The sequence below is a fragment of the Anabrus simplex genome, chromosome 1 (assembly GCF_040414725.1).
Source record: "Anabrus simplex isolate iqAnaSimp1 chromosome 1, ASM4041472v1, whole genome shotgun sequence".
Taxonomy (NCBI): Eukaryota; Metazoa; Arthropoda; class Insecta; order Orthoptera; family Tettigoniidae; genus Anabrus; species Anabrus simplex.
In genome coordinates, this window is record NC_090265.1 from 1,771,845,231 (window position 1) to 1,771,867,261 (window position 22,031).

The window sequence follows — 22,031 nt, forward strand, 5'->3', positions numbered from 1 at the left end:
CTGATTCCAGCGTGTAATTGGTGAATATGAACTGGGACAATTTTTTCAAAGATGATAGTTTTTTTTTTTTGCTATAGTTAAATAAAACATTACCTTTTTTTGTAAGTACCGTAATATCCAGTCATAAGTGCGGCCAGTATTCGGGAGATAGTGGGTTTGAACCCTACTGTCAGCAGCCCTGAAGATGGTTTTCTGTGGTTTCCCCATTTTCATACCAGGCAAATGCTGGCCCTGTACCTTAATTAAGGCCAAGACTGCTTCCTTCCCACTGCTAGCCCTTTCCTGTCCCATCGTCGCCATGAGACCTATCTGTGTCGGTGCGATGTAAAGCAACTTGTAATATCTAGTCAGGCACATCAAAAATTAATATACCATATTGTACTTTTCCATATGCAGACATTCATTTGCCTTTAATGGGCATGTTTGGTAGCACCATATTTTAATACAAAGCTTTATATACATTTACCTCTTGAATGTGAGTGATTATGTGATATTTAAACCAGAATATTATTAATTTTTTATCAAATATATTTAGGTTTTTTAGCACATAAAAAAGAATTTTTAAACTTATTTAGCAAATAAAAATCTGTTCCCTAATTATAAGCAATGGACAGAATGAGAAGGCTTATAAAGATTACAAGAGCAAACTCAAAGATGAGAGCAAACCCAAAGATGAAAGTGACAGAAGATCAGTATCAGCATTAATAAATGATTAGTAAGCTCTTGGTGGGGAAAGTACCGTAAGTTTATTTCAATGTCTTCCTTTTTTAACCACTGCTGGGTTTGCTACACTCGAGGAAGATTTCCTCTTAAGCTGGTGAATAGCTGAATTATAATTTGAGACACAGGCAGAATGAGGGACCAGTTTGTCTTTGATTACAAGCGATTTCTTGGTGATTTCCCGGGTTTTAGATGCTTTGAAAAGCAGTTTCTTGGTGGTTTCTTTGGTTGTAGATGCTTTAGATGTTTTCCCAAGCAGCCTCTGAGCTGATGACTTAACAGATTCATCATCTATTTTCTTTAATCTCATCAAGTGCTGTCTTGATTCCTTATGCTTAAGAAGAGAAGCAGCACTTCTGAGAATTTTATTACAAACTCTACATGGAAATGATGTACCATGAGCAGCACATGTTTCAGTAGCCTGAGAATCATTATGAATCTCTTGGGCACAAGAAGTGTTCACATGGATTTTCAAATCTGAGTCTGAGTAGAATTCTTTCCCACATGTTCTGCAGGAATACAGAAGAATTCCTCCATTATGTAATTTTTCATGGGCATGCAGAGTCCTGATTTCATAGAATACCTTATTGCAGTAACGGCAATTGAGCACAGATTCTGAACTGCAGGACTGATTATGTGCATGACTTGGTGGAACAGTCTCATTGCAGTTATCATGTCTCCGAGTTTCCTCTAAAGACTGTGTTGTTTCTTGTGGTTCAGTTTCTTGCACACTATCAGTGGTACTGGAATAAAGTACCAGGTCACCATCTGAAGAACACCTAAAAGAAGACATTAATGACAAACGTTATTTTCATGTATAAAAGACTAAAGCCACATTACTAGTTCATACCTGCCAACTTTTAGAACCCAAAAATAGGAAGATTTTTTAATTCTTGGATTTCATCACGCATATTTCACCACAGTCTACGTGAAAATAGCTCAGGATAAAAGGCATACATACCTACAGTTACAATGCGAATTGATCATTAAATTTAAAATCTTAAACTAAGAAAACATAAAAATGGTTACAAGAAAATGTACCTAATCACTCTCATTTATGACACTTGCATGCGAATAATAATATTTATGTCACACCGACACACACAACAAAATCCATAATACCATATTTTCTCGCGTATTTAACGCCCTTTTTTGACGAAAAATACAGGCGAAAACTGCGGATGCGTAAATTATTCACGGAATTCAGATCTTTACAAATTATTTATAATTCATTTACGTTTAAAAGATACATCAAATATAATATAAAGACAATTGGTTCAACTCATTTGCGATTATCGTCATACAACGTAAAATTCCGGCGTGAGATTTTTTCTGAAAAGTCAAATACGGTACATCAGGTAAGTTAGACACGTGGGTTTCAAGTACCGACACTAGAAAATATTCTTCTCATTACGAGCTGAAAATACGACCTGAATGGCATACCGAAAAAAAAAAAACTATCCAACACGAGAAGGGCCGGGCATCGAAGAAGGGACCCTGCTACATTACCCCAAACCGTTCGTATCTAATCTTGTACGAGTGAAGTGTCCATCCATCCTTTCTGTTGAATACGAACGTGGATCACTCGCGGAAATTTTGCTTTAGGCATTGTTTTTCGTTTTAGAGCAATGTAAAGTGTAACCTTTCTGCCATCAGCAAGCATTGCAGTACATCGTTGTTTTTGGCTTTCGATAGCGCGCACGATAACACTATATGTTCCTTTCTCATCGATTCTTCGACTTTGTGGCGTACGGAAACTGATTGGCGTCTGACGTGCGGTTCCTATAAAGGGAGATCAAATATTTCTTCATTTCACGCTTCTCAATCACAAAGCGATGACAATGGTTGAAATCATTCATCATTTTTTGGCATAATGTTGTTCTTCGTCGAAGAGAAAGTTCATTTCTCTTCAGAAAATTAATCAAGCCTCGGCTAACCTTCAAAACCGAGACACTGATTCCATGTGCCGCGGCTATTTCTCATTCTTTTAAATACAGCATTTCGTGAGAAACGGCTTATCCAACATTGCCCAACAAAATCATATATTTAAGCAGATAATCCTCTACTTGCAGAAACTTGCCGCGGTCCGCGAAATGCTTTGGGAGACTTGTTGGCCGCTTGAAGTGCACTTCTGTTACCGCGGTAGCGTACGTTTCATTTGGACACTGAATACTTGCCGCCTGCTGCTCTATTCCCGTATGTTTCGACGTAAATGATCACCGCGAGTTTGTATGATGCAGTATTACTGGAATACTGTGTACTGACAAACAATTTTGAGATCACAGAAGGTCCCGTACCCGAAACACTCGTAAAACTAGTGCAGTGGGATTTCCTGACGGCTAATAACAACAAATTATGTGTGGAATGCCTGCTTCGCGATAGGAAGCCTGCTACTTGAGTAGTTGGCATCTTTATTTCGAAACGCATCCGGAGCTGAGTGATGGATGTTCGAAGTTGTGGGTGCGTCAAATACGTGAACATTTCTTTTTCTCCACTTTGGACCCAAAATTATTGGGATGCGTAAATTATGCAAGGGCGTTAATTATGCGAAAAATACGGTAGTTTCCCTTAGACGGTAAAATGAACGGAAATTTATAGGTATCTCTGAACACTTGGAGATAACGTTTGTTATATTTTTTGGCCATAACAAGAAAAGAAAATGCCAGAAACTGTCACCGACAAGAACCCCCTTAAAAACATTAAATTCATTAAAATTATGCACTTACTGTAAATACGCGAAACTACCACATGCAAAACAATTCAATATGTCCCATACATTATTAACAAACGACTTTGACAGAGAGGGGGAAAAACACGTGGCCTACCACTCCGACGAAACTGTGCACAGAAAAGATGTCAACAGCGCGCGAACAGCACAATAAACTCGTTCTTTCGTCCCGATTAACTGAGTCGCTAGCGCGCGCTGGCCTCTTGCTTGCGGGACGATTGTCGCCCCGAATCCCCAGCTGCATAAAGCGCGCACGCTGTTGTGGTGTGCGGGAAACACGATACACGGAGGCGACGGACGGAACACTCACGAAATAAAGCAACAAATAAATACGGTTGAAAATAAGGTTTCGTAAATTACACAAGTACGTAAGAATTTATCCTTCATCGAAGGGGAAGAATATTGGCGGTACTAGAGGTTATATTAGTCAAAAATCGGAAGAAGTAAAAATAAATCGGAAAATCGGAAGACGAGTTAAAAACCGGAAAGTTTCCGGGTAAATCGGAAGGGTTGGCAGGTATGCTAGTTTAAACAGTAAATGAAAGGACACTTTTGAATGGATTTGACACGGTGTGTTACAACATCTACAACGGAGGTGCTCAGCTGGGCTGGCGTGACATAAATGCAGGCAGTTCATGTAGCAAGCATACATCACAGTGAAGCGAGAAAGCGAACGCACTTTGCAGGAAGGGAACGGTGACGTTCGATTGTCATTATGAAGCTCTCCTCCACTACTCAGTGAAATGCTGAAATGGGTACAGTATTTTAGGGAAAAACTGCTATAACTGCAAGAAAACCAACCTTTCCAAGATATTCCTGTTTGATTTATACTGCGCTTGATGTAAACAGTCAGTTTTATTTTCTTATGTTTATACATTCAAAGGAAGCTGACATGTTATAATTTTTGAGTTAGAATTTACAATGATGCAGGTTTTAAGCATACAAGCCACGATTTACAATTCCTTGGACGGAAATGACAGTATTTACATTTGAAAAAAGGAAAATTTTTGTTATTCATTCAGCAAAATGTAAAATATTTGCATAATTCAACAAGTTGATTTTGCACATTGTTGTAGTGTTGTGTGGCTTTCCCTGTTCACTGAATTTAAAATTAGTATATAAAACTTACCAGGCGTCCAATGATAACAGCTAGCGTCTAAATGGCAAGGGAGTTTCATATCGAGTGGGGAATAGATATTTACTATCCAAGATTAAAGTATAACAACAGTGTAAATGTAGATAGATGTACAGTATGTTATCAAATAAATAACCTAACGGATATGATTCCCAGTAAGCATGATTGGATTGATGGTGAGTTTATCAGATAATTTAAACCTGAGCAACCACAAGCCACAGCTTATCCACCTTAAGTCTGTATTATATTAGAAATGTATCTAAAACACCTCTTAAAATTTAATAGTAAAAATTGTAATTCATTATATACATTACAAAAATATTTGAAGTTGTAGGCCTTACAACGTAAATTGAAAATGATGTGGATTGCTCCCCTCTTTCTTTCATTATTGTCTGCCTCCATTTCAAACTTGTGTATCACCGCAGTGATTGAGAGTGACTGGGAGAACTTCGCCCAACGTTCACGGATTGTGGTTGAATAGCATACGCTCATTGCCTGCCTGGTTACAGTGCTGGGCACCCGCGGGACGTAATGCCCAGCGTGAGCACCTCTGTTCTACAAGAAAATAATTGTGCAAAACTGCTTTAAAATGTTGGGATATTTATGATTTTAAAACAATAAGGAATATTTTTACTGTTACCCTCACCTTATTTTTGAAAGTGATAATATGAAGTAAAAGTTTGATGATATTTCCTTAAAATTTCCTTTGGTAGCAAGAAGAGTATTTTCAGTGAAAATTCTATTTCACAGAAAGTAGATATTGTGCAAAATGTACTATTGGCTTCCTAATCATTACATTGGCAGAAAATTGTGGAAACATAAAATGTAAAAAGGAAGAAACACTGAATAAGACAAGGAAATGCAAGATATTCACATTCTAATCCTTCCTGACAACTTTTATGTTCTGCACTTAATGCTGAACACCAAAATCTAAAAAATTGTTCTTTATGTCAATAAACACAGTACTCACCTTTCATCTTCTGGAGAATTTTCATTATCATTCACATCTGTTTTTACATTTCCAGGTACTGGAGCATTGGAAGGACTAATGCCATTGCACTGGTTCTGACATTCGGTGGTAACAGGTACAATTAAATCTGTCGTCTGTTGAGAATCTTCAATTTTTATCTGCTGGTTTTCAGGCTGTAGGATAAAAGATTTTGTCTCATGAATGCCTAATGAATTCTGTATAGGCCTATCTTTAAAATATTTGAGAGTGCCATATATCCTTGAATCTAATGTGGACCCCAATTATTTTGAAAGACTTGAAATTTTAAAAAATGTTTGCTTGCAATTGTAATGCACAGCTGCAAAACTTAATTTCACTGCATACAAGTTCCATTTATGGACTTCCGAATCAGTAGCGGCGATTGTAAGTTAGAAGGGGGGGGGGGGACTTTTTATGGACAACAAGAAGTATCAGGGTGTGAGGGCTATAGTGGGCAGAGTAGGGGGAAGGGGGAACATCAAAACTGAATAAAAATAGTAAGTTTTTTGATGATCTCTGAGCGAATTTTGACAGAGACGTAAAGGTTCAGTCTACCAATTTAAGTGCAGTAATAATTCAATACTATAAAATAAAACTTTCATCAAAGAAAGAATAAGTACACATGTGTTACAATTAAATAACAATTCAGCATGATTATACAATTAAAATGTCATTGAGTATTTGACTACATACTAACAAAGATGGAATTACACAGACACATTTACTGAAGGTGGGTGAATCATACCTCAGTGTCCTTGACCTTGGCAAAAAATATACCCACTACTACCCTTCCTCACAGCACATGCTGCACGAGTCTCCACTACTTGCTGTGACGCTGTACGGATCGGTTAGCCGCAATGAACGGCATTTTGTGCTTATTTTTCTTAATAATTAAAGAAATTAAAGGAAGGAATTAAGTGAAAAAACAATGGGGATTCTACAAATTGCTTTTTCTATAATTCCTAGTTTCAGGTGACTTAGGTTCTTCAGTCTGCTGAAACTTAACAAATTCAGTGGCTAAAATGGAATATCTTTTCTTCATAAAGTTGGGGGTGGCTGCCGCCCTGGTTCTCCCCCTAATCACTGCTACTGTTCTGAATATTACAATACAGGAACATTAAAATTACGAAGGTCGATCAAATATAAACAGGATTTTTGTTCCTGAACATCAACAGTTGGTAGGACTGGCCCCGTGCTCCTGCTATGCTTAGGCAGGACCGTTAGGAATGGGGAGAACGTGCTGTTAGACTTTTCCTGCCGTTTTGTCAGTAACACTTACGATGTCAGAGCAACAGGTGCACCCCTCCACTGCGCAACACGTAATTATAAAATTTCTTGCTTGCGAAGGAGTTACAGCAGCAGAAATTTTCCAGAGATTGACTGCACAGTTCAGTGATCAAACATTTTCAAAGACGCGTGTGTGTAGGGAGTGGCAGAGGAAAGGGGAGGCAGCACCAGTGAAAGCCAAGACTCAACTGTCAGCTGGCAGGGTTCCTGCAACCGTTTTTTTCATTCGGCAAGGCATTTTTCTGACTGATTTTTTTGCATGAGTGACGCACAATCAATGCTGCTTACTACTGCGAGCTGTTGAACGAGGTGAGGGTTGCATATCGCCGCAAAAGGCGAGACGAACCGATTCGACAATGCGCGGCCCCATACTGCAGCTCTAACTGTCTCCAAGCTACAGGAAATGCACTGGACTATACTTGATCATCCTCCTTACAGCCTGGACTTATTGCCCTGCGATTTCAATTTGTTCGGACCGCTTAAAGAAGCTCTAGGAGGGCAATGGTTTGAAGATGTCGAGTGTGTGGAAGACTGTGCGCAACTGGATGGTGACACTACCCTGTTCTTTTTACGATGAGGGCATCAAAAAGCTGCCCATACTCTGGGACAAAAGCATTTCCAAAGCAGGAAACTATGTAGAAAAATAAATTGTAATTGCCTTGTGTTTATCAATAAATGAATTTAAATGAAAAATATAATCCCATTTATATTTGATCCTCCCTCATATCTTCCATTTTATGGGTCGGTGAACTTCTTTCTCATCACAAATATTGCCATTTTGTGCGGGTGCCACTGTTCTCTACCAAATCAAATTCTCTTGCAGCTTGTCTATTTCTATGGTTTTCAGCAGAAAATTGTACCTTCCATTTGAAGCTCAGTTTATATGAAACTGTTCTTTTGTCTTCAGCAACTCAATTAAGTCAAACTCACAATGAAGCTTTTTATAAAAAATGCCCATAAAAATACAGTTTTGGTACTTTTTGGTAGTAAAATGAAGTACAGAAGTGTGCAACACAGTAACCCAAACAGAGCCAAAGCACACACAGAAGCAGAAAGTTGAGCAGAATTTTTCAGTTACGAGGGCGGATCAAATATAAACGGGTATTTTTAAAAATGTATTACATCAACCAAGAAAAAAGTACACATATAGAGATCACTTTTCTACATAGTGTTCTGCCTTCGATACACATTCTCTTAATCGTATTGGTAAGGTTTTGATGCCGTCCTGATAGAAAGAAGAGGGACATGTGCAAAGCCAGTTGCGCATGAGCTCTTCTACACTTGCATCATCATCGAACAGCTGTCCCACAAGGTCTTGTTTGAATGGTCCAAACAAACAGTAGTCGTACAGCGATAAATCTAGACTGCACGAAGGGTTTTCCAGAGGTGTCCAGTGAATTTCCTCCAATTTTTCCCACGTTAAAGCTGTAGTATGCTGCCTTGCATTGTCATGGAGAAGAATGACGTTTCGGATCAGTTGCCGGCGTCGCTTGTTGCGATACGCAGCTTTTGATTAATCCAAAAGGTGACAGTAATAGGCTGCATTAATTGTCCTTTGTTAAGAAAATCCACCTGTACAACGCCCGCGGAGTCCAAGGAAGCGGTTGCAAGCACTTTTCTAGCAGATGGGCGAGTTTTGGCCTTGGCCGAACCTGCTTCATCTCTTCACCACCACTCTATGCTTGCTTGCTTTGACTGGGGTGTAATGATGCACCCAAGTTTCATCACAAGGCACAATATGACGCAAGAAATTCTCTCCTTCTTGTAGCGATACAGGAGTCTCTGACAAACTTCCTGGCATAAAGTCTTTTGTCTTTTGTTCTTGGTTGAGGAGACAAGTAACCCACCTGGCAGACAATTTTCTGAAATTAAATTCATCTCGGATGATGGTTTTAACACTTCTGTAACTTGTCATAGGATATAAACTTCATGGTTTATGAGGCACACAACAGTAGGCAACTCACCACATGCTGCAATGAATTGAGAATCTCTACCAGCTGCAATCCAAGAACGTGCCTGTTATTTAATCATATTGTCGTGTGCCATCCTTGATTCAACCATCGACAATTTCCAACCGAGGAACTTTTCAGCATTTTCATGATATTGTAACAAGCACTAATGGAACATTTTAACATGATGCAACACATCTAAGAATTTTAGAGACTGATTTTAATTTTGTCATATTTCACGTGTTGTGCACATAGATCCCAGATTTTTTTAAACACTTTTTAACATCATTTGTGTATGTTTGTACATTTGTTTTAGTTATTGGATGTGTTTGTACAGTTTTGCATTAAGGCTGATGATGGCCAGCCAAGGCCGAAACTAGTTCCTAGATTAAAAATGACCGAGCTCGATAGCTGCAGTTGCTTAAGTGCGGTCAGTATTCAGTATTCGGGAGATAGCAGGTTTAAGGCCATGGCTGCTTCCTTCCCACCACTGCTAGCCCTTTCCTGTCCCATCGTCGCAATAAGATCTATCTGTGTCAGTGCGACGTAAAGCAAAAAAAAAAAAAAAAAAAAGATTAAAAATGTAATGTAAACATTGCATAATATAGTATTGAAAAGGTGTACCAATACAATATTAGTTATTATTGTGAGTCCGTAACTTATTCCTATGGCTGACACAATTTGCAAAATTTTTATTCGCCGATCTTCACCAATAATGTCACGAACGGCAACAATGTTGTCTGCAGTGATGCTTGTCTGCGGTCTCCTTCCATGAGGTTCATTTTCCACAGCTTCTCTTCCTGATACTAATTTTTTAGCCCATTCATACACGGAAGTCAGTGAACACGTTTCTTCCCCAAACTGTGCACGGAGCCGTCTCAAAATTTTGGAAGGTTTGGTGCCCTCTTTTTTGAGAAATTCGATATAATGATGCATTGCGCAACAACGTGTGCATCTCATGCTCACCCATGGCGTACTTAAGCAGCCCAGCTCTCCACTGTCATTCACGTGTGCAAATCCCTTCTCAAGACACCCTCACCAACATCCTGGGAAAGCCCCACCTCAGAATTATTACCAGCGGTATATTCAAATTCCTGTTTATATTTGATCTGCCTTCGTAGCATACAAATCTACTGCACCGTCAATTCTAATGCACACCTTGATTTTGCAGATTAAATTTGGCTGAAAAGAGTGCACACTAGATCCTAGTAAAAACGGTATTTATCTAGCAAACATAATGTTAGAAGTAGTAACAGTTTAACGGATAGTTGAAACAATAAAGCAAAAAATAAATATCTGACTTATAGCAAACTGTTTTATTTATACACCATGAAGTTGTATTAGGAGACATGTATGAATCCTAACTATTTTATTTCTGAGGTGCTAGTGATGGTGACTTTTGTTTTAAGACGAAGTAGAACATAGATATAGAAAATGCATATGATAAGTGTCCCCAGAGAGAAGGTTTGGGAAACCATGGTTAAAAAGGGACTCAGAGGAGAAATTTTAGAAATGGTGCAAGCAGTGTACTACAACTGTGTTAGCATAATACTGTCCCCAGTTGGAAAGACAGAATGGTTCAGGAATAAGACTAGACTAAGACAGGGGAGTGTGCTATCACCTCTTTTGTGTATTATGATCATGGACAAAATTGTAAAGGAAACAAAGGAAGCCAATGGAGATAAAGAGATGAAGATACTGCTATTAGCAGATAATGTTGTGATCTGGGGAAAGAATAGCAAAGAAGTGCAACAACAACTAGATGTACTGAACAGAGAAAAGCAAGACTATGGTAATGTTGAGAGGGGAAAGGCAAGGAAAGGGCACTGTGAAAATTGAAAGTCAGAGTATGGAAATTATGGACAACTTTAAATACCTAGGAAGTGAATTAATGCAAAATGCTACGGTGGACATGGAGATTAGCAGGAGGATACAGCAGGGCAATGCATTCTATCAAAGTGTAAGAAAACTTGTTTGGAGCAAAGAAGTGCCAAGGAAAAGTAAAGAGATAATGTATAAAATGTACTATGTACCCATACTGATTACAATCAAAAAGATCGATCAATACTGATCTGCATTCAGGGCAGTCGCCCAGGTGGCAGATTTTCTACCTGTTATTTCCTAGCCTTTTCTTAAATGATTTCAAAGAAATTGGAAATTTATTGAAAATTTCCCTTGGTAAGTTATTACAATCCTTAACTCCCCTTCCTATAAATGAATATTTGCCCCAATTTGTCCTCTTGAATTCCAACTTTATCTTCATATTGTGATTTTTTCCTACTTTTAAAGATGCCACTCAAACTTATTCGTGTACTAATGTCATTCCACACCATCTCTCTGCTGACAGCTTGGAACATACCACTTAAAGTCGAATAATAATACTAGATTATAAATTCCACCTGTTCAATACATAAGAGTTTTTTATTTAAATTTAAGAAATAGTTCTTAACATATTAGATATAGGGACACAGATAGGTCTTATGGCGACGATGGGATAGGAAAGGCCTAGGAATGGGGAGGCAGCAGCCGTGGCCTTAATTAAGTTACATCCCCAGCATTTCCCTGGTGTGAAAATGGGAAACTACAGAAAACCATCCTCAGGGCTGCCGACATTGGGGTTTGAACCCACTATCTCCCGTATGCAAGCACACAGCTGCGCGCCCCTAACCGCACGGGCAACTCGCCCGGTTAATACCACTTTGGGAGACCTTTAACTCTTTTTTTACTTCATGACTGAAGTCATTTTGAACCTCGTTAGGGAGTTTTTGTATAGCTATTTCGACTTCTGCAATAGTAGTAATCAGTTCTTTTCCCTTGTTCGTTCCTATCCAATTGAAATTTGGGCCTTGACTTAACGTGTGCTTTTCCTCCTCGGAAACACTGACTTTAGAAATGTTCTCGACGGGAGAGGGATTTTCAAATTTGACAAACTTGACCATTATCGGTCATTTAAATCTGTTTCTAAACTTGAGGATTGAGTTTTGCCTTTTTCTTCAATTGATCTAGCATTTTTCAACCATAATAATTTGTTGTTAAGGGTTTCTTGTTTCCTACTTAGAATGATATCCATTCTTTTTTTGGAATATCTTTGGAACAAATCCCACTCCAAAGGCAACAGTAGTGTTGGGGCTTGGAAATGTACTGAATACATTTTATCATTAAAACATGCTTTCTTCCCATAAAGGTATTTTATTTCTTTTTTCAGCCAAATTTAATTAAATATTTTCTGTATATCATAGTGGTAGCTGGAGGGTTTCCTTTGGGTTTTATTTAAAAATTTAGGTACCGGTACTAGGTTGTCCTTGAGATAGTTTTTTAAGAAAACTCTATCTTTTGCTGACTTAGCTACTTTCGCCTTTATATTAAAATAGATGATGGCATATTTATTTGCCTGGTTGGCTTTAAGATTGCAAGAAATCAGCTTCATTTCCCGTATCAAATCTTATTTACATTGAATCAATAACAGTAAATGTCCACCTTTTTGATACTTATATTTGTTTTAAGCAAATGAATTAATCATTTGTAGTACATATTTCGTTCCATTGGGAACATCTTCAGGTACGTTACAATGCTTAGGTGAAATTACAAAGTATATTTTATCTTCTTAAAAAACATCTTAATACCTTGCTATGCTTAAAAACTATATGAATTTTAAAATGTTAAAATAATTAAAATAAATGTGAATGGGGCAGTGAAATGGGAAGGAAAATGGATGTAATTTACTTTAAACTATTTTAAAACTATATCTATTCATTCAAACAGATGTAAAAAAAGGCTCTTTAAATAATAATAAGACAGCCAATTAGCTTCAGGGATCCTACATTAACAGAATTCAAGAGACTCACTTTTATAAAACTAAAACAAACAACACATTCTCCTTGGGAAGAGCAACTGAAGAGAATGTCTTGTAAACAATAGAACTTTGACAAAGGAAAATTATTTTTCAAAACTTTTTTATTTGTAGATAAGTAGAAAATCACACACTATAGTGAAAAAGTGCTCTGAACACTTTTTTAAAAACATCTGTTCAAATGAACAGATATAGTTCTAAAATAGGTTAAAATAAAGCCCATTCAACCATCCACATTGATTTTAATTATTTCAACATTTTAAAATTCATATAGTTTTGAGCATTACAAGGTACTTTAGGATATAGCACCACATTCTTTAGTTTATCAGTCCTAGCATTATGAAACATGCATGACTCATACGTACCTCATCATCCTCAATTGTGATTTCAGGTATTCTTCTTGTTACTAAGTAATCTTTTAATTTATTATGAGATCTTAAACATGATGTATAAAAACCATAGAAAATTTCCAGTTTGTAAGCACAGAGATAACACACTTGCTTGGGAAGACCATCATTCATTGAAACCTGAAATAAAGAAATAAAATCATTTTGTTTCAGTAATAAACTAGCAGAAATAGAAAGTGTTACACCATGAACACTTTGACCGAATGCCACAAAACTGATAACCCAGTATTTCCATTCCTGTGAAATATGTTGATTAAAATTTCATCCTCATATGACCGAATGTTTATTACAGGAAAATGTCATTCCTAAAAATGGCGGCTGGTGTTGTGAACGTGATGACTGTTGGGCGTGTCTGACGTTACTGTCTCTTTTCAGGTAGAGATCGCAACACAGCATGCCTAGAGGACGTACACGGGCAGCTTATCACCATCCTTCGGACTTTGTGAAAGGTCGAATCAATCAGTCATTACTGATCTGCATTTAGGGCAGTCGCCCAGGTGGCAGATTTCCTATCTGTTGTTCTCCTAGCCTTTTCTTAAATGATCGCAAAGAAATTGGAAAATTATTGAACATTTCCCTTGGTAAGTTATTCCAATCCCTAACTCCCCTTCCTATAAACGAATATTTTCCCCAATTTGTCCTCTTGAATTGAAACTTTATCTTCATATTGTGATCTTTCCTACTTTTAAAGACACTACTCAAACTTATTCGTCTACTGATGTCCTCCCACACCATCTCTCCTGTGACAGCTCGGAACATACCATTTAATTAGAATAATAACAGTAAGTTATTTATTAAATTGACCACGTAATCAATACAATAAGTCATTGTCTTGGATGATTTACATGATCTATTAACTAAAAATGGTACATGTTTCGCCTAGTATGAAGGCATCATCAGCCATTGTCTTAACCTCGGAATAAAAATAAGCACTTGATTAACATATAATAAATGAAATGAATTTTAAAAATCTTGAAGAGACTTAAACTAAAAATAACATTAAAAATAACAATGTTGGTTTTAAAATATTTTTTTTCAATGTGAAGAATTACAAAGGTGAAAGTATTAATATTATTGACATTAAAAGGCTGCTATTACAAGTAAAATGGACAAAGCAACAGACTGTGATGAACAAATAGTAAGATTGCTATAAAATTAAGTTGAGCGATTGGCGGTAACAATTAGACTCTGATGAGAATGACGATCAGTCATATTTATTCAAAAAGTAATATTGAGAAAATAATGTTGAAGGTTAGTCAAGAGATCACTATATTCCTTTCTAGGAGACAAAAGACAAAAGTCATAGGCATATGGTAGAAATGTAGAACACATTGATGAGAAGATAAAACGTTGTAGATTAAAGGTTGAAGAACAGTGTTAAAATTGGACCTCTGTGGACCATCTCAATTTGAAGTGATGTTAAAATGTTGTCAAGAATATGAGTTTATTGACAGTTGAATCATTTGACGAGGTGAAGGTAACTTGTAAGTTATGAATTAAGTGTATTGACAACTGTAGACTTCTTACTTCGAAGGATATTGTGCACCAGGATGTTCCTGAACTGTTCAAAAATAGTGAGGTGGTGCACCATCATGCTGGAACCAATAATGCAGTACTAGCTGCAGTGGAATAAATATATATATATATTCCGGAAGGTTTTCTAGAGACAAGTTGGCCTTTAGAAATTCCAGATAATGTCTACCTGTGAGCCAAGGGGTTATAAAACAGGCCCAATAATGCGGTCTCCCAAAATATCGTACATCACATATTAACCCCTCACTGGAATTGCATATGCTGCAGCCCAATAATGAAGATTGTGAGTGCTGATGGTGATATCATTTGAAAAGTAATTTTCATCACCCCACAGGATATTATTGGTAAACTGAGATCTTTCTGTAATACAGTGGCCATTCTGCGATCAAAATCATCTCCATGAAGTTGCTGATGAAGATGCACTTTATACAGGTGCCACTGTCTCTCCTTAAGGTTCTTTTGCATTGATGTTTGGGGCACCTCTAGCTCACCTGCAGCTCTTCCTTGCCACAAGTAACATTAAACATGTGCACGTTGTAACACTGATGGTTTGTACAAATATATATATATTTTTTTTTTTACAATTTGCTTTAAATCGCACCGTCAGATAGGTCTCTCACGGCAACAGTGGGACAGGAAAGGGCTAGGAATGGGAAGGAAGTGACTGTGGCCTTGATTGAGCTACAGCTCAAGCATTTGCTTAGTGTGAAAATGGGAAACTATGGGAAACTATGGGAAACTATGTACAGGGCTGCCGACTGTGGTGTTCTAACCCACCTCTCCCGAATGCAAACCGTGCAGCCACTCGGTCCATTTGTATACAGTTGAACCTGCTTTATACGTAACTCTGTTCTATGTATTCGTATTTGTACGTAATTTCCTTTAGGTCCCGGCAAAATATAATTTAAAAGTGTGTTAATTAAACCTTTATTTATATGTAATCCCTTTATACGTAATTCGCTGTTATACATATTAAGTGCCAGTGAAATTAACTGAGTTTTGTGTAATTGTAATGTGAATGTGCTTTTTAAAAAGAAACTACCGTATTTACGAAGTTTCCTCTTTGTCGGCGTAGGCGGAAGTAGAGCGATCTGGTTTCGGTGCTGAAACAGAACACAGAGTTTCGCCGAGTGACATTGTTGACCCTTACTTACTGGCGGATTAACAAAGACAAGTCCCCTTCGCTCCTCCTCTACTTTCATCGTTTTTGACACGCCGCCAAAGACTAAGATACATTATAAGCAAAGTGGGGAGTTTCGGTGTGGAAACAAAAGAAAATACAGTAAATTTGTTTGAATATGAGAATTCCTTTTGTGGGAACAACGGAGAAGTAAAATGTCCATGATGCCGGTATCTGGTGTTCACTGTTGAACAGTAGTTTTGTCATTGAGTTGCTTTTGATTAGCCATGGAGAACAGAAAAAGGAAGTCATACGCTATTTCGGACGAGTTCTTAAAACTGGGTTCAAAATCAGCAAAGCGCAGCCGTCAGCTGGAAGGAAGGTACGTAGATTTGGAGAAAGCACTTTTCACATGGTTCCAGCAAAAGCGGGCTGCAGCTCTACCAATTAGTGGAAACATGCTGAAGGCAAAGGCGATAGATTTAGCTAAAATGATGAGTATCACTGCTGCTTTCAAGGCTTCATCAGGATGGTTGCAAGGATTTAAAGGTCATCATAGAATCACAGGGAGAGCAATTTGCGGTGACTCAAAATCTGCAGACGACGTCACAGTGCAACACTGGAAAGAAGAGGTTCTACTGGGTATCGTAACCGATTATCAGCCTCCAAACATCTACAACTGTGATGAGACTGGCCTATTCTACAATCTCCTTCCCAAAAAAAAAAAACAGGTGACTCATGCCATGGAGGGAAGAAAAGTAAAATTTGTGTAACAGTCCTTCTTGCCACCAATGCAGATGGATCTGACAAACTTCCTCCACTTATGATAGGAAAATCGATGAATCCGAGGTGTTTTAAGGATGCGAAAACAAAACTTAAGGAATATGAATCCAATGGAACAGTGGTTAAAAAAACACTGGACATTAAAATAAAAAAGAAACAGAAGAAAATCCTTCTTTTGGATCGTTGTGCAGCACATCCACCTCAAATCTTCTGGAGAATGTCCAAATGGAATTTTTCCCTCCTAACTGTACCAGTGTTCTACAACCGCTTGATTTGGGCATCATTGCAAACTTCAAAGTGCATTATAGAAAAATGCTGGTTCAACATTTAATAACACTGAGTGATGCAGGAAATGAACCTCTCTCCATTAATTTGCTTATAAGCCATGGACTTTATTTCGGCTGCCTGGAAGCAGGTGTCATCCTCCACAATCAGCAACTGTTTCCGCAAAGCTGGTGTCTTACTAGAAGAGGCTGCCTCTAATGATGATTATGGGGACGAAGTTTTGTCTAGCAATGAGCTAATGCTACCGGTGGGTGTAGAATTAGATACTTTTGTGCATTTCGATGACAGTCTGGCTGTATGTGGAGAACTACCGGATGAAGTGATTATTGCTGATGTATGCCAACAACGTGGCAGTGATGGACCAGCTACAAACGATAGTGACATTGGAGATGATGGAGATAACGACTTGAATCTTGACACCTGAACTGAGTGAAATGTTAAGTGGAATCGAAGTGTGTAGGCATTCCCTACTCGTCACCACCGATCTCGCTCAAATTTATAGAAAATGCAGGGCTTGGCTAGAAATGAAAGTACCCAAAGTGGGAACTCTAGATGGCCAAGCGTATAGAAAATAAAAATAAATGTCCCCTTGTAAGTTTGCTAAAGGAGGTTTATACTCTTAATGCAAGAAAATTGAAACAAGCCAAACTATCCGATTTCTTTAAGGTTGGGCCAAGTTCAAAATAATATTTTCTATCTTAATGTATTTATTATTTGCAAGGATTTACACAAGTAGGTCTGTTTCATTGGTTTTTCAGTAAATATGTGATGTATTGCATAAGTCTGATTTCTAAGTAATTCTGTGTTACAAGTAGTTTTTTTCTATTCCCCTTGATATACGTATAAGTCAGGTTCAACTGTATTATTATTTAATCATTACAGTAAGGTGAAGTTCAATTTACCATTTGAAAGATTGCATTCAAAGCACTGCAGAACATTCTTCACAATGTCAGCATTGTTGCAGATGGCTCTATCCCGGCTGGTATTTGCCTTGAACAATCCAATAGTTCTTAACTGCAGCTGTGTTTGGCAAAGTACTTGAATAGAAGGCAGATGTTACTTGGAAACTTCTGTGCAGACTGTCTGCAAGCTTTGGCTGCATTTCCAACCAGATTCTCCACATGTAGATTTCTCAACAATATTTTCTTCAAAACCGTATTGATCAAGATAACATAACATGTTTGTTTACTAATGTCACTGATGAAACATTTTACTGCTCAAAGGAGTTTATATACAAGAATTTTTAACTCACGTTACTCAGGATAGACATTCCAGTGATCTTAAAGATGAGCTTATTACTTGTGGACTTTATTTTTAATTACACAAGAACCTCGTTTATCCAGATTAAGTGGGAATGGAACAGATCTGTGTTATCGAAAATCCAGATAATAAAAAAACTAATACAGTACATGTTATATAATCTATTAACATAAGTTGTACAGTAATACATTTTTTCAATTGTACAAAAAAAAAAAAAGAACACTTTTCTTACATTTACGGCTCTGTTTCATGCACTAAAATAATGTGTGAGTTTTTTCTATTTTACATTATTTTGTATAGCGTTTTCGTCCAGCATGATCACAAAGACGTTTTACTAACAACAGTTCTGCTGGTGTGGTTTCAGTCAAGGATTCTAAATAGGTCCAGTTGCATTGTTGCCTCTCCATGAGTCATTGTTTTTTCTGATGCAGCGCCGGTTTCATTTTTGAATTCGCCATCAGTGAATTAGTAGTGCATTGCATTCAGAAGAGCATGGTTCTGAATCCCACCTCGGCTGTCCTGAGAATGGTTTTCCATGGTTTCCCATTCTCAATTCCAGGTGAACGTCAGGACGGTACCTTTGATAGACCATGGCCAAATTACTTCCAATTCCGGTACTTAACTATCCTTGGCAGAAAAGATATTCAAGAAGACTCGATGCTGTAAAAGAAATACTGTACAAGTAAAAAGTAATTTTTATTATTTTCAATCCGGATAAACAGGAGATCAGGATTAATGAGGGCTGGATAAATGAGGTTCTTCTGTACTTGTTTTTTTTGTTTGTCCAGTATTTTTAGTAGAATTTTATAAGGTTGACATGTTTTAAGAATAGTATTTGAGGTTCTATACTGGATGTATAAAGATGTCATTATTCCTATTTTATGAATACATTGCTTGACAAAAAAAAACTGAAGCACCCACAAGGGGACGAGGAAACAAAATGAACCTTAACATATTAAGAGGGTATATTATATTATTTCAGTGATTAAGAAACAGTCAAATTTACAAAGAACTGGACAGTACGACCGCACTTATCAGTTTGAAGTTGCACCCCCCTCTGGCCTGGATGCATGCACTGATTCTGTTGGGAGGAGTGTCATAAAGCCGTGGTATCTTCTCCTGAGGGAAGCTGGTCTTCAACTCTTGTAACTGGTCCTTGATATCGTGGATACTGGCACTGGGACGGAGCTGGTCTCACATTTTCTATCGGGGACAGATTGATCTAGCTGGCCATGTGAGTACCTCAACATCACATAGACAGTTCACAGAGACATGTGCCATGTGTGGATGAGCATTGTCCTGTTGAAAAATGGCACCATGATTCTGTTGCATGAGACATAACACATGAGGATGCAGGATGTCCGTGATGTACTGTTGTGCCATCAGAGTTCCCTCAATCACTACCAGCCGTGACCTGAAGTCATACCCGATGGCTCACCATACCATGACACCAGGAGTAACACCGCTGTGCCTCTTCAAAACAGTGGAAGAATGAGACCTCCCCCCAGGTCGCCGCCATACCCGCAGACGACAGCCAACCAGGTTAGTGCAGAACCATGATTCCTTTGCGTTGTGGTAATAACGGTAGCCTAAGCATGGGACGGTAATTCCTTAGTCCGGCTGTTGCTAGTGTCCAACCATTGGTGCGGGATGGTACAGAATATTGCAGGGAGTTCATTACTTGTTCTTGGATGGCAGGCGCAGATGTAAAAGGGTTACAAAGTGCTTGGTGCACAATATGGTGATCCTCCCTTGTGGTGGTCAGATGTGGTTGACCAGAACCTTGACGACGAGTATGCCTGCCCTTATGTCCTCATGCAGTCCAACACTGGGCCACTGTCACATCTGATTGCCCCACAAATCTGGATATTGCCCAATTCGACCAGCCAGCTAAATGGAGACCCACAATGAAGCCACTTTCATACTCTGTCGGGTGCTGATAACGCTGTCTTACACGAGTAATCTCCACGTCCTTCACAGTGATCACTTAACATCCGACACTGTTCACAGCCATTATATAACCTACCAGTCCTGATAACACTAAACATGAACAACACTAAGGCACTCTGGTGGCAGTTCTAAGTGTCACAGAGAATTGTAACTCTAATCATTAACATACCCACCAATGGTGTGTTCGTGTACAAAGTTACATTGACATCTGACCATTTCTTCTGGGTGCTTATATTTCTTTGCCAGGCAATGTATGTTGCTGAATTATGTCATTTTAGGATTTTGACTTAGGACTTGTTTAACCAATATCAGTATGTTGGTTATACATTAATATTCTGTCTTGTATAATATGTTATTTTAGCTTCTAAATTTGTCTTAGTTATATAGCTGAACAAGGCCCAATTAGGGTCGAAACATGTTCTATTATTAACCCCTTGAAGGTCACGGCGCAATATATTGCGTGTCGGAATTTGAAGTGATATATCTTCGTAACTGTAGCCTATATCTTTGGACAACGATTGAAAAACGGATAGCTTCCGACATCTGTTAGCTATTTTCTGAAGTTGTTACGTTATTGTTATCACCACAGGGAGCGATGGAAATGAAATGTTTTTTAAGCGGATGTCTTCAGCTTTAGTGAGTCAATTGCAAACAGTTGAAAATGGTTGCGCCAAGTCGAGCTGACTTGCTTACAAGCGATGATACAGTTCATGAAATTCTTATGAATAATGAAAGTGATTGTTCAGTATTTGAAGACAGTGATGAAGATGATGTAGGAGGTATTCAAGTGGTGAAGACTTAAATGAAAGTGAGGATGAGGTCTTAGAGTCGCCATGTCCAAAGCGAACGAAGGTAAATAAAGGTAAATAAATTATTATGAATGATGAAAGTGATTGTTCAGTATTTGAAGACAATGATGAAGACGATGTAGGAGGTATTCAAGTGGTGAAGACTTAAATGAAAGTGAGGATGAGGTCTTAGAGTCGCCATGTCCAAAGCGAACGAAGGTAAATAAAGGTAAATAAATTATTATGAATGATGAAAGTGATTGTTCAGTATTTGAAGACAGTGATGAAGACGATGTAGGAGGTATATCCGGAAATAATTCAAGTGGTGAAGACTTAAATGAAAGTGAGGATGAGGTCTACAGCTGCCACGTCCGAAGCGAATGAAGGTAAATAAAGCACCTTATCCCCCTAAACAAACCAGGAAGAAGACCAGCTTCAAGAGTGTGCCATATGTGGGCTCACACATCAAGAAGGGAGAAAAGGAACACAAGGACTATCTACCATTGTACAGAGTGCAACAAAACTCTTTGCCCTGTACCTTGTTTTCAGGTTTATCATATCAAAAAACATTACTAAAAATGATGTTTCACAATTTTTGTGCGTAAACTAGTTGTTTGATGTCTTGTCAACATACTGTGTTAAATTCATTCGTTTCATTAAAATATAATGCCTCTTGAGGGTTGTTTTACAAACATGTGCAAAAACCTAAATTTTGGGGTGTGCAGTGGGCTAAGAAACCTGACTCCCAAACGGTTAAATGTCATATGTAGTGTATTGGATGGGTGGATTTAGCTTTTGTCATTCTTTTAGAATTTTTTTTGCCTAACTACAAATTCTCCATAGATTAAAATTATGTCTGTGCCTACATCATTGCTGAACACACAAGCCATTCTTGATATGTTGACAGCAACTGTAGTGCTGCTATACCAAATACCGGCCTACTACTATGTATTTGAAAACAAGGCTTAGTAATGCAAGAGGGTGCATTAGATGGGTAGCGCTGAGGAACATGCAGCGAGCGGCTATGCAGTTATTCCCTTTTCATATTCTAATGTAACCTGCCTGCAGGACAGTATTAAATCTGTGAAAATCAGATATTAGGGATTCTATTCATCATTAGTACATGCAGGATCAAATGCACTGAGATCTTGAATATCATCCATCCTGAGCTCAACTGTTCCTCATATGGCCAATACTAGATCTGATGACATCGCAGTCACATACTACATTCATTGGGCTGACCATAAC

At 38.1% G+C, this 22,031-nt stretch overlaps 1 protein-coding gene across 1 annotated transcript in view; it reads right to left on the reverse strand.

The window, feature by feature from the left end:
- Positions 1 to 688: 688 nt before the first annotated feature.
- LOC136883108 (uncharacterized) overlaps positions 689 to 22,031 on the reverse strand; it is a 48,447-nt gene continuing 27,104 nt past the window's right edge. Inside the window, exons 2-4 of the mRNA XM_067155295.2 lie at positions 13,023 to 13,184; positions 5,554 to 5,726; positions 689 to 1,499 (exon numbers count right to left, since the gene is read on the reverse strand). Coding sequence (XP_067011396.1) covers positions 752 to 1,499; positions 5,554 to 5,726; positions 13,023 to 13,184 — 1,083 coding nt within the window. The 3' untranslated portion in view covers positions 689 to 751. The remainder of the gene's footprint in view (positions 1,500 to 5,553; positions 5,727 to 13,022; positions 13,185 to 22,031) is intronic.